Source organism: Pholcus phalangioides, unplaced genomic scaffold (genome assembly GCF_987345545.1).
Source record: "Pholcus phalangioides strain wild (caught in Gottingen) unplaced genomic scaffold, Ppha-v1.0 ptg000015l_1, whole genome shotgun sequence".
Classification (NCBI taxonomy): domain Eukaryota; kingdom Metazoa; phylum Arthropoda; class Arachnida; order Araneae; family Pholcidae; genus Pholcus; species Pholcus phalangioides.
The window spans coordinates 81580779-81594335 of NW_028301608.1; the positions used below are offsets into that span (position 1 = coordinate 81580779).

The 13557-nt window shown below is 33.0% G+C and overlaps 1 protein-coding gene across 3 annotated transcripts in view; it reads right to left on the bottom strand.

Moving 5' to 3' along the window:
- Window positions 1–13557, bottom strand: part of Lrrk (Leucine-rich repeat kinase) — an 86855-nt gene that overhangs the window by 19399 nt on the left and 53899 nt on the right. For all 3 annotated transcript variants that reach the window (XM_089244487.1, XM_089244486.1, XM_089244489.1), the window contains 9 exons: window positions 9813–9942; window positions 9220–9314; window positions 8293–8415; window positions 7791–7987; window positions 5368–6461; window positions 3612–3816; window positions 2928–3041; window positions 1679–1771; window positions 739–990 (listed from right to left, as the gene is read on the bottom strand). In XM_089244487.1, coding sequence (XP_089100613.1) covers window positions 739–990; window positions 1679–1771; window positions 2928–3041; window positions 3612–3816; window positions 5368–6461; window positions 7791–7987; window positions 8293–8415; window positions 9220–9314; window positions 9813–9942 — 2303 coding nt within the window. The remainder of the gene's footprint in view (window positions 1–738; window positions 991–1678; window positions 1772–2927; window positions 3042–3611; window positions 3817–5367; window positions 6462–7790; window positions 7988–8292; window positions 8416–9219; window positions 9315–9812; window positions 9943–13557) is intronic.

Below are 13557 nucleotides of genomic sequence, written 5' to 3' on the forward strand. Positions count from 1 at the left end.
TCCTGCCATCTCTATTCAAGAATTTAATTTCTCAAAAAAAAAAACTTTCTATATAAGAGTCATTTTTTCACATGAGATATGCTAAGCCACTTCTCTAAAAATACAGAATATATGTCGCTAAAAAAAGTTATTGAGGCAAATAAAGTTATCAATTGTAGCCAAAAATATTATCAAAGGAGAGTAAAGTTGTCATTCATAATCAAAAAATTGTCAAAGACAAGTAAAGTTGCTAGTTACAGCCAAAAGAATTGCCAAAAGTAAGTAGAATTGCAAATTTTGCTGATAAATTGCCATCCACAAAAAATGATGGGTAGTGTAAGTCAAAATTTAATCCCCCCCCCCCCACCCACCAAAAAAAAAAAAAACACAGATGTTTGACAAATATATTTGAGATGAATATATTTATATAATTTATAAGTTTCTCATGAAAATAATCTTAATTCTTGATTCCGAAAATTCAACTACGACTCTTTGAAAATAAATGAAAAAAATGGGACATTTCATTAAAAAAAGTTAGGACGGCCAAATTTACAAGAATATCCCATAAAATAAGGGGCATGTGGCCACCCTTTATATATAAGTAGGCCTACCTGGCTCGCGAGCGGCATAAATATTTCATATCTAGTAAATGGACTGCAAAGGCTGTGCACTCCTGTTGTAGAGCAATGTAAATCTAACTGAATAATATGACATATTTGCTACTACAGAGATTTGATAAGCTTATCAATTAATATATACCTGAAGAATAACTTTTTGCAGAACATAGAGATCTATTGTTGCTCCAGATCGTCTATAATTCTTTAGAATGGAATCCAAAGCACCTTGTGGTGCCAACTGCAGTACTAAAGCAAGAGGTCGAGTGCATACACCAACCAAGGGAACAATATTAGAGTGACGAAGGGATAACAGTATGTTGAGCTCTTGTCTAGCAGTGCAATAAGCTTTACAAGCATATTGTAGAGGATCTCTTTGCCATTTATTCCATGCTGCCTGAAAAAATATGATTAAGAGAAAAATTTTGAGAGAGAAATATCTCTTTTCGAAAAATTCAACTTTTGTAAACTGCACATTCACAAGATTTTATGAAACCTTGTTTATATAGGGAAAGGAAAGCAAATGTGTTTTACAGAAAAAAATAACAATAACAACATGGCATCTTTCGTTTCTCATAAACAGTTTCCCTGTTTTTTAGAGAGATGAAAATTTTCTCAATAATTGAATGTGCGAAACAACAGTAGGAATTCTACATGCATTTGTCAAATTATTATTTTTTCCAACACAATTCAGCTCCTTAACTGGAGCAACATATTAAATAGACAATAGTCGTTAGAGTTTGTGTGATCAAAAAGTGAAAAAAAAGTGGTCAAGTTATTTTAGTGCATGTAGTTCATTAGTGGCTCTTTCCCTTCAGTTGCTTGGTCATTTGATCATTTTTGTCACACCACTGTCATTTTCTGCACACAGTTGCTTGGTGAGTATGTGTAATTTTTTTTCTGGACAGAGGGCAGAAATTTCCAACCTCATGGTCAAAGATGGATGCTTTTCATAATTATGGCATAACCACTTGATAGTTGTTTCAGGATCTCAAGGTGTGTGTGTGTGTGGGCATCAGGGCGAAAACCACCAATTTATTGAAAAAGACAAAAAAAAGGTACAGAAAATTAATAGCACTAATAACCTTATAAGCAACTGTGTCCGACTGTCTTGCTCCAAATCCTGGATCAACTGGTTGTAACATCTTCATAGCAACTTCCATATATGAATTAGAGCCCTGTATCAAATGAGTATTAAGCATACAAAATGTATCTCATATATTCCATTATATCATTATTTATACACAAACAAAGCTTCATTTCAAGTTTAAGATTTTACACAGTTTCAAGTACAATATTCAAGTGCATAGTAAAACATCTCTAAACAGATCACCTCCCTCTGAGGCCAATTTTTCCTATTTAGAAATTTTCCCTTATAGATATTGGTACACCTCTATCCAGAAGTACTTTTCGAAAGAGCTGTTTTCTGAGGAAAATCTTTGAGAAGTTCCACTTAAAAAAAAAGCAGGGGTTTACTTTGGAAAGTTCTTTTTACAAAATAAAATTATGATAAAAAAGAGGTAACTACATGGATGACATAAAAACCATATACAGTGAAATCTTGATACAGTTGACACTTGTTATAATGACCCCATGTTATAGCAACTGTTCCATTACAACAACCGGTAGGATAAGTCCCAAATGCTTTCATATAAGAAATATCCTATATGTTTTATATATCCTTTCGATAAAATGACCACCCAATATAACATCCATTTTTGATGGAACGACAGGGGTCCTCATAACAAGCATCAACTGTATAATGATATTCTGTAGAGCAAGCGGAAAAAAAATGTTCTAGACTCTCCTACTAAGGGCTAGAAGAGATTTTGGCAATGGGATAAAAGTCCAGTGGCAGAGTTCTCACATTCATTCATTCATGTAGATTAAGGAAAAAATATTAATGTCGAGGATTATCATTATATCCATATTTGACATTAGACTATAGGTATCTCCAAACAAGACTTGAGAAAATATCATTGTAGAGGATTTACGGCTATACCAGATGTTGTTGTAGTGACGTCTCACTGTGTATTATGGTTTCAATAGAATCCCACAACTTATTTTCCCAAGCGATTTTTCACGCAAGGGTGAAACAATATTAAAGACACAGATAACCTTTTTGTTATCAAATTTAACTTGTACAAAGGTAAACTCATATAATGTTATTTGTGAGTAATATTTTTTTTTTGTGCTCAAAATTATACATAATATGTTTTACAAACTTATATTTTTTCACTGATCATACGAATGCACAAAATTTTAACTATTTCTGGAATTAACATTTTACAATTCAGCAACTAAAAATTTAAACACCAGTTTGAACTAACTCACTCTTTGTTTGATATTGGCTCTGAATACAAATCCAAAAGCCCCCCTTCCAAGCATTTTTCCTCTTCTAACTGCATCTCCAGGTATAAGATGCCTTTCACCAAGATCAGAAAATACCTGGAAAGATTTATGTAGAAAATCATAATTTCTTACACATAGTTATCAAATGCACACATAAACTTATAATATCAGTCACAAAGTTATCTAAATGTTCTTAAAAAGCAAGATATGCATGATATATTTTTTTTCTTTGTAGCACTATACATATCAGGTTTACTGGTATCAGATTCAGTACTCTAAGATCCGAAGTGTTAATATTTTCTTTGAAATAGAAATCTTTAGAATTACTTGCTTCACTTTCTATCTCACACAACCTCAGAAATTTTTTTATCAACCGATCAAGTGAGAGAGGAAAAACAAACAAACAAATGCATAAGACCAACAAATAACATGATGCAGTATACTAGGGGGTCTTCAAAACATGGCTCAAGGGCTACTTGTGACCAACAAGTTTTTTGGTAATGAGTGTAATATAGCTGAGTGACGAGCAGGTCTCAGTAAGAAGTGAAATGTGACTTGTGCTATGTCAATAGCTGAAGATGCCCTTGCAGTGTATCATTAACTTATAAAGTGAATGAGAAATTTACTAAAAGCAGTATAATACAAAGTATAAACTTTCAACTTTACCGTGTCTGGTGCGATTTGCAACAAAAACTGTTTGTCGTGAATTGGACAAGATAAAGTGCTTTGTTCATAGGCCATTAGAATACACTCTTCCATCATGAAACTGTAGATAATACTTTCAGGCAAAGGCTCAGGAAAATGACAACTATTGTTATCTTGACTTGAATTCAGATCCCCTTCAGGTTTACTTTCTGTGGATGGCTTTCGACTGCAAGAAAGCAAATAAGCAGAATATAACTTAAAGTGAAAGAATAAAAGATTTTTTTGCCTGAAAACTGCAACAAAAATATTAAGTAGTTATTTATTAATAATTAGATTTTGTAAGTTTATTAATTTTATTTGGATGTCTTTTCTTCACAGAAAACTTAAGATGTTTGCTAAAGACTGATGATTAGATAAGAACTATAAATATTGCATATTACACTTCAGTGATTGATCAACTAAATCAGTCTCATCCACATAAATAAGGTTTTTCTTCTTGAATTCAAATTTTTATGAAAAATTATAGAAACTCTTATGCATATTTTGTAACATTTGTGTTCTTAGTAATTAATATAAAAAATGCACTTGCTAATATGTATGTATCAAAACTGTATTTACTGTAAATACTGTCAGTTTATGTGCAATGTATATTAATCTGCCCCTTATGTATGCATTTGTATAAAGTCAACATCACCTAAACATTCAAAATGGTATAAGTGAACTGTCATACGTAGCCTAAAGGCCCAATTAAACATGTTAAGTAATATAGTAGTTAAGTAAATTTTAAGTTGTAATTGCTAAACAAAGTGTCCTACCAATAAGTGATTTAGCAAATACTCATTGGATAATTTTTATACTGCACCATGCCTAATTAGCGCATGTGCATAGAGCTTACTGAAGGGAGAACGTTGGATTTTTAACTTGTAGCTTCCACAACCAGTGACGTAACTCGTGGGGAAAAATTGTTCAAAATCTGTCCACGTGGGGAATTTCTTGACATTTTTAGGAAATTGTAAGTGTTCATTAAACAAAAGAATAGTTTGCATTTTAAAAAATAAATTTAGGTACTCCACAGTGCCACATGCAAAAATCCCAGCCGAGGGGGCACTGCTGCTGGATGTGGGGCATGCTTCTACTATTTATAACCGAGATTGATTTTTAGATTGTTTTTGTAGTTTCCATGTCTATAACATTTCACAAACATTTGTGGCATAGCATTCTTCTACAAACTTGGGGGTTGTGTCCTCTGACTACTTCAACCATTATCTTTTCTGAGGAATTCACTCTAATCTTTATCTCATCCCTTTAAAGGGATGAGATAAAGGGGGTGTAAACAGGTTCATGCTCAAGATAAAAATGAATACCCATGCGAGAGCAAAATGGCCCATCCAAGTCAGGGCTGCAACTAGGATTTTGCTGCTCAAAGTAAACATGATTTTGTTGCCCCTACAACTTCAAAATTTTATAATGCCATTTTTTGTTCTTCCCCTAAAACTGCCACCCAGGGCCCTGATGTCCTCTCTAGTTCCAGCCCTGCTTTAAGATAGGCCACGCCCCCAGCACATGAACATAGGCCACCTGACTGAAAAAAAATAAAATCCAGTTTATTTACTTATCAAGTAAATGGTATGTAAATGACCCTTAATGTCTGCATGCATTTAAAGTACTTGACAACTTAAAATTTAGTTAACTGCTAAATCACTTGATATATATGTAAACAGGTCTTAACTAATAATTGGAAAATTAATATCTTAAAAAAAAACTAAATTAAAATTACCTAGAGCTATTACTATCTGGTCCAACACCACTGTCACTGTCATGAGACATAGTACTGCTACGAGACCCTCGATTGCGATGAGCGAGGTTAGGAGAATGGTTTAACCTCAGACCACCAGGTTTGGAAGACCAAAAATCCTCTTTACGAAGAGAAGATTCTGTAGGATGTTGCCAAGGGCCAAGTTCCCACATATGATCAGTCACAGAGAAATTCCCTCTGTCTGTTGCACTCATTTCCTCTTTGATATGGTTCACCATACAATGTACACATGGCACCAAGCGTGTCACTAAAAATTTTCCCTCTGATGTATGAACGAACCGTGTTCCAAGAGTTGGGTACCAGTCTTCAAGGAGAGTGTCTATATGATCAACTGATACAGAAAGCAATTTTGATGCACATTCTAAACTGGGTTGTAGTTCTATGTTTTCATAAGCAGTGACATTTCCATCTTCTATCACCTTTGGTATCTGTATCACTACACTTTGATTTGGAAGGATGATTTCTAAAATTGCTGCATTAGCTATCTCGATGTCACTCCATAACCCTTCCTGTTGCACAAAAAACTTCATCTGTCGATACTCACAGGGTGAATTGTTCAAATGGCTAAGATGTTCTTTCATGCGAAACAATGTTGTATCAAGATAACGAAGTTCCATCCCTGTTTGCCAACACATCCATTCTGCTCTCTGATTGAATACAGCTGCAAGAACAGCATTCATTTCAACATGTTTTGGCAGAACAAAATATGAGCGAATGATTTCAACAACAACATCATCACCAAGCATGCGTGTTGTGAGACGGGGCCAAAATCCACTTGGGAAATATGACATCAATAAAAGCCTCCTTATAACATTCTCCATCTTTGTCTTGTGGCGAATATAGCAGGTCGTAGCAGGAGTAGAAGAGGCATTTTTCTCCAATGGATCCCCAACTTTAGGACTACTGATACTCTCACTTGTGAGAGGAATATCACTTAAAGGTCTTTGCGGTCTTTTCTCTGCTGTTGTAAGTTTAAGTGTTAATGGTGCGTTTGATATAGAATGCCTATTTCCATAGTTCTTTCTCATAGCCCATACTCTTGAACGAACTGGAATCTGTAAGAAAAAGTCACAGAAATTTATCAAATGAAATAAAAAAATAATTTCATCTATGAAAGTATTAAAAGTAACAAATTAATATTACTGCTGAAGTACCAAAATAGTGCAGTTTCATCATCATAATGAATTATTTGCCATATTTTCCAAGATACTACCATATACATAAATATGTATAGGTCATGTAATGGGTCACAATGTGTCACCAGTGTGTACTAATTTTAATACACGCTCAGATACACAGATTGGATTTTGGAAGAAAAAAAAATCACAATGGATTCACTTGAATACCATGAGAGTGGTCTTAAGCAAACAAATTATGATTTTAAGTGCTTACATTGAAATTTAATTTTTGTTTAGTCAGTTTTCAACTGCACTAAGTTTAAGTAATAAACTGATGACAATTATCACTAAATGTTATTTGAGCCTTTGAAATCTAAAATTACGATAAATTTTCTGCTGCAAGTTGTGGGTGTCTATAAAGAAATAAAAAGTTAATTGGCTCAAGTGACTGAGCAAGCAGACCTACAACATGACACTTAAATAACATGAAAATTCAGGCATCTGTCATTTTCAGTACATAATATGAAAGACAGATGGCATAACTAGAGCATGAAACAAGCATAACTCTGACAACACAAACACATTGGGGGGACACATATACACATACGTGCAACACGTTCCTGCATGTACCAATTGATTCGAAATTTCCAAAAGGAATGCTTAAGAATAAGGTGTATGTATGGTTAAGTTAAGTAGTAGTGTAGCTCTATAAAGTGACTTTTCGACATTCATTAAACTACTGAGTTGAATTGGCAATACTCAATGGCAAGAACCAAAAACTCGTAAAATTAAAAATAGTAAAATATATTACAATTATAAAATTGATTTGACTGAATACTTCTGAAAGCATACAAATATCTTAAACTCATACATGCAGAATAGGTGTTAACAGCCTGCATGCTGCTGAACAGATGAATGTTGCAATACCTAACATTTGCATAAAGAATACTAATACTTCTCTAGAAATTGAGTAAAAGTTTGCAAAAAATTCAATCAAAAACTAAACATCAATTATGAAAGAAACTTAATTGGAAAAAAAGAATTTTCAATGAGTAAATTTTAAGAAAAACAACAATTAATGAATTAAAAAGCAACCAAAAATATTCAAATTGTAGTTTTTCCTTAATGTAATGGAATTTTCGCATATACCAATTGAACTTAGTACAACTATTATAACTAGTTTTCTATTGATATGGCATAATAGAAACAAGACATTATAGAAATGGAGAAAAAATAGATTTAAAAAAGAGAAAAAGATCAGCTCACCCTAACATCACAACCAGGAAAACCTGCTCTTATCAGTTCTTCAGTAGGTAAGAGAGATGGGATAATTAAAGTGCGGTTATCCCATGTGAGAGCAACTTCAAATTTGTTCAAAAGGTTAAGGATATATGTCTGGGCATCTGATGGAGCAAACTGAGATGATTTGAATACATGTTTAAGATCTTCAATTTTCATAATTCCTAGCAAAAATAAGTTAGAAAGTCATGATGTCGAAAGACCAATGAAAAATAATCATGCAAAAAATAAGAAAAAATTACACAAAACTCCATAAATATCCAATAAAATAATAATCTTAATAATGTTGAGTGCACAAAATTTGTTTTATATTATTAATAAAAACATTTTCCCTCAAGAAGCTTAAAATAACACCATAACAAACACCAGTATTTGTGCATACTGATGGTAAAAAAATGTACACACATATGGTAAAAAAAAAGCCTGCACTTATTAAAAAAAATTTCGAAAGTAGCAAACAAATACAAACCATTACGAGCAAAAGGGTTTATTTCTCGAATAGTGACAACATGGGCCAACATATCGCAAAGCCACTGTGGATCTAGAAAATATAAATCCTTCAAGGTTGCATCTTCATAGTGAAGGAGTATTCCTAAATTTACATGAAAATATATTAGAAAAACGTTACCTTTAATAATATTTTTCAAAAGCCATCAACAGGGGAAAAAAACAATATTTTAAGTATTATATGAGGGATGTTTCTCTCTCTCTCTCAAAAGAAGGAATGAGCGGTTATATAAAAAAGAATGTGGAGAAACAAAAACACATTAATGGTTTCAAACATTTTCATATTCGCACCATTTTCATACACTGGAATAATTTTTTTTTAAACAAAGAGATTGATTTGCTTGAATTTTATCTTTTTGTATTGAGAAATCTGATGGCTAAGTGGACTCGTTAATTGAGAGAAATTATTCACTGTCACATAATATGAATCATAGGGAATTTTTCCTCTAACAGGGTTGCAAATAAATGGAATAGCTTACCCCCAGGTGACGTGAATTAGACTGCAATTGATACGTTTAAAAAGAAATATGATGTTCATATTGGGACAAATCAAGAATCTATCCATACCTAGATAAGATAACCATAATTTTTATGGGGTAGTGTAATATATTTTGTAACATAATTATTAGTTTTTCATGATAATTGCTATTATTTTGGGTTGCTGTATTTTGATATATAATTGACATCCATATATTTTTCATGGGCATCTTTTTTTAGCTACGTCGTTGGGCATTTTCCCTGTCATGGTCTTTGTATAAACGATTAAAGAGGTCTTCATCCACATGTTAATTAAACCAGCTATTTTTTTAATAGCCAAATGACTCCCTCCCTTACTTTTAAAAAGAACCAGAAATTTCCAAGTAAATTTTGTCACTTCTACGTTATTTACCATTTTCATGAAGAAATGCTGTTGCTTGATTCAACTCAGCAGTATCTCTGAAAGCTATGTTATATCGCTGTTGCATTTCTTGCATAACCATAGTTCTAGAATATAATAATCCAAAGTTATTCATTTCATTCAAAGTTAGTCTATCATTCTGATAAGATAAAAAAATATATACACGAGAGATGCTATATACAGTGAAGGTATTCAATGCATGGCCCTTTGAGTTGTTTGATAACATATGTTTCGAGCAGCCTAGTGGCCCCACAATTTGTGCAAGGTTAAAGATGTCTGTTTCACAGCATGGCAAAAAAAATTGAAAAGAAAAATTGAGTATTAATGAGCTGGAATAAGAAAACTCTGTTTAATTTATGAGAAAGAAACAAGGGTTGTTTTATAATGCATATTCTTGTTGTAGCACACTGATATTTTCTGAAACCAGGTAAAAACATAAATTTAAGAAAACTGCCTAACAGAAATACTTTTCTGCTTTGCAATTAGAAAAACGTTACCACTTTTGAAAGGATTTGAATTTTTTTTCCAGATTTCTTAATTATTCTAATTTGTTGGCAAAAAATGAGCTTAATGAGTAACTTTACCTGTACTGTTCTGATCTGAGGACAGGATCTTTGCCCTGAGCATGACGTTCCACTGCCAAAAGACCAACAATATCTTCTAGTGCTAAATACGTCGCTGGAATTTTCTGCTCTAACAGGCGTTCTTTACTTCCTGAAATACATAAAAATAATAATATTTCTACATGTTGACTGATTTATAATTTTAAATTCTATAACCTATGCACAACACCAGGGCAGTAACTAGGGAGGGTGGGGGGGGGGCAACTGCCCTAGGTAGCAGTTTTAGGTGGGAACAAATAACATCATTACCAAATTATTGAATTTTAAATTTGTGGAAAGAGAGGCGGCAAAATAATTTTTTCCCCGGGCAGCTGAATCATGTTTGTCCGGGTGGCAAAAATAATAGTTACGGCCCTGTACAACACAATAAGTAAACATGGAGAGAATGCAGAGAGATTTCAAGATATTTGGAAAGACTTATATGCTTTTGCCATAAATACTAAGACTAAATATGCTTTTGCCATAAATACTAAGACTAAATATGCTTTTGCCATAAATACTAAGACTAAATATGCTTTTGCCATTTTAATAAATTTGATCATTTTTCAAACTTTCTCAACAATTTTGCAGCACAATGCTATCAATGTATCACATTGAATTAAAATGTAGTTTAAACACTATTTCATTATGTACTTCAATTGATAATTTAAAAATATTTATTCAATAATGAATCCAGAAAGTCTCTTTCCAATAATTATTTTGTTTGACTTATGAATATTTTAACAATTTATTAAGCCAAAGTGTATTCAAATTATTTAATTATGTTCTAAAGTGCAACTCTGTTCAATGTCTACAGTAATGTCTGAAGTATCAGACTTCAAATACTTTTGTTCACACTACTAAACTGCACATGTAGCTCCTAAACATTCCTCTGAGGAACTAAAGAATTGATACTGAGAAATTAAATTTTCTGGAAAGAAATGATACTTGCCAGAAATTTCTGTGTGTGTTATGCACCTAATGTGAATATTATTGTTTCTGAGAAATGTGTTCAAGAAGTATTGACATCTGTCTGTCAAATTCAGAAGCACCACTTCAGCAGGCTATTTTACCCTATTATACATGAATTTTGAATGTTATTGGCCCGATTGCTTTTTTGTAGAGAGAATCCTTTAAATTGAAGCTGGCTTCTGTTCACTGTGGCACATATTGACACAGGCATAATGAATAATTAATTTCTAAGAAGACTCCATTATAAAGCAAAGGGTCACATAGAGATATACACTATATAGTCAAAAGTTGGTGTCCACTTAGGAGTTTAGACACTTTTTCTCAAATTTCTAGAAAAATACTGAGCGAATATCTCTGAAATTTCTGTCACGTGTAACCTATATTCTCACCATTTCCTGTAAAAATTAAGTCTCGAGTGCATTTATGGGATGGTAAAAAATTAAAATAAGGAAAAAAAAAATGTTTTCGATCAACCCTGTATCAGAAAAAGCAGCAAATGTCTTGCAACTGTAACATAATATTGTACTAACTTCATGCAATACTTCTGTGCATTTTCTAGAGAATAGCACACATATTCATGAAAATAAAAATGTTTTCTATAAAAATTCCAATTTTCACCCTATGTTTTTTGCTGTTATAAATGCAGAGTTTCCAACCGATTTTTATGAAACTTACAGAAAAAATAACTAATTCAAAATGTGACAAATCATTACTCAAAGAGATATGAGTATTTTTAGTAAATGATTATTACTGATTGTGCAAGAAATATTAATTTTATTTTTTCATAATTTGATTGCCAAATATATAGTGCAACTTATATGGAAAGTCCAGCTGAATGTCATGAAAATTCAGAAAGATATTGGTGATACAGTGAGCAGTAATTTCAAAACTTGCTGAAAGTAATTAAATGATAAGGGGTTTTCTACAAATTCATATTTCAATTCAAGATATACGGAAGACTGGATGTTGTGAAGATATTTATTATTTGAGATGTTAATTTTTTTAAGGAAGGAAAAAACTCATCACTACCTCTACCGGGAGTCGAACCCGGGTCCCTCGATTGCCGGACGAGTGCTCTGACCACTAAGCTACAGAGGAGATAGAGATTTTCCTTCGCTAGAGCGTATATATGCCGAACGGAACCGTGCAATGGACGGTGAAACCGATCAGCTAATAGCTCATGGACGACGAGCCACCAGGGGGCTATATATATGACATGAATGTCGCTCTCCACTTGTTAATACAAGATATACGGAAGACTGGATGTTGTGAAGATATTTATTATTTGAGATGTTAATTTTTTTAAGGAAGGAAAAAACTCATCACTACCTCTACCGGGAGTCGAACCCGGGTCCCTCGATTGCCGGACGAGTGCTCTGACCACTAAGCTACAGAGGAGATAGAGATTTTCCTTCGCTATAATGACATGAATGTCGCTCTCCACTTGTTAATACAAGATATACGGAAGACTGGATGTTGTGAAGATATTTATTATTTGAGATGTTAATTTTTTTAAGGAAGGAAAATCTATCTATCTCTATCTCCTCTGTAGCTTAGTGGTCAGAGCACTCGTCCGGCAATCGAGGGACCCGGGTTCGACTCCCGGTAGAGGTAGTGATGAGTTTTTTCCTTCCTTAAAAAAATTAAAATCTCAAATAATAAATATCTTCACAACATCCAGTCTTCCGTATATCTTGTATTAACAAGTGGAGAGCGACATTCATGTCATATATATAGCCCCCTGGTGGCTCGTCGTCCATGAGCTATTAGCTGATCGGTTTCACCGTCCATTGCACGGTTCCGTTCGGCATATATACGCTCTAGCGAAGGAAAATCTCTATCTCCTCTGTAGCTTAGTGGTCAGAGCACTCGTCCGGCAATCGAGGGACCCGGGTTCGACTCCCGGTAGAGGTAGTGATGAGTTTTTTCCTTCCTTAAAAAAATTAACATCTTAAATAATAAATATCTTCACAACATCCAGTCTTCCGTATATCTTGTATTAACAAGTGGAGAGCGACATTCATGTCATACATATTTCAATTATTTTCTGTTATTTCATTATTGACTTCAGTTTGTTCATTTTGACATCATATACACGTGTTATGCTAAAACACTTCTTATACATAGCATCAGACACACGTCTTTGCTCATTCGCATAATGCTGTGAGCTTAAATGAAAAATAACAAATATGTTATTCTGTTATTTGAAATAATCAAATAATAGAAAATAATTATATACCAGTTTGTAGAAAATCCCTTATCATTCAGTTACTTTCAGCCAATTTTGAAATTACTACTCACTGTACCACCAATATCTTTTTTTCAATTCAATTTTCATGACATTCAGCTAGAATTTTCATACAAGTTGCACTATATATCTAGCACACAATCAAATTATGAAGAAATAAAATTTATATTTCTTGTGCACATGCACAATTAGCAATCATTTACTACAAATACTCACATCTAATTGAATAATGATTTGCCCCATTTTAAATTTCTGTATGCCTCATGTATAGTATCATTTTTTCTGTAAATTTCATAAAAATTGGCCAAAAATTCCACACATTATAAAAAAAAACGTGTAATAAAACTGGAATTTTTATGGAAAACATTTATATTTTTTGAATATATGTGCTATTCTCAGAAAAATGCACAGAAGTATCGCATGAAGTTAGTATAATATTTTTTTGCAGTTACACGTCATTTGCTGCTTTTTCTGATACAGGGTTGATCAAAAACAATTTTTTTTTCT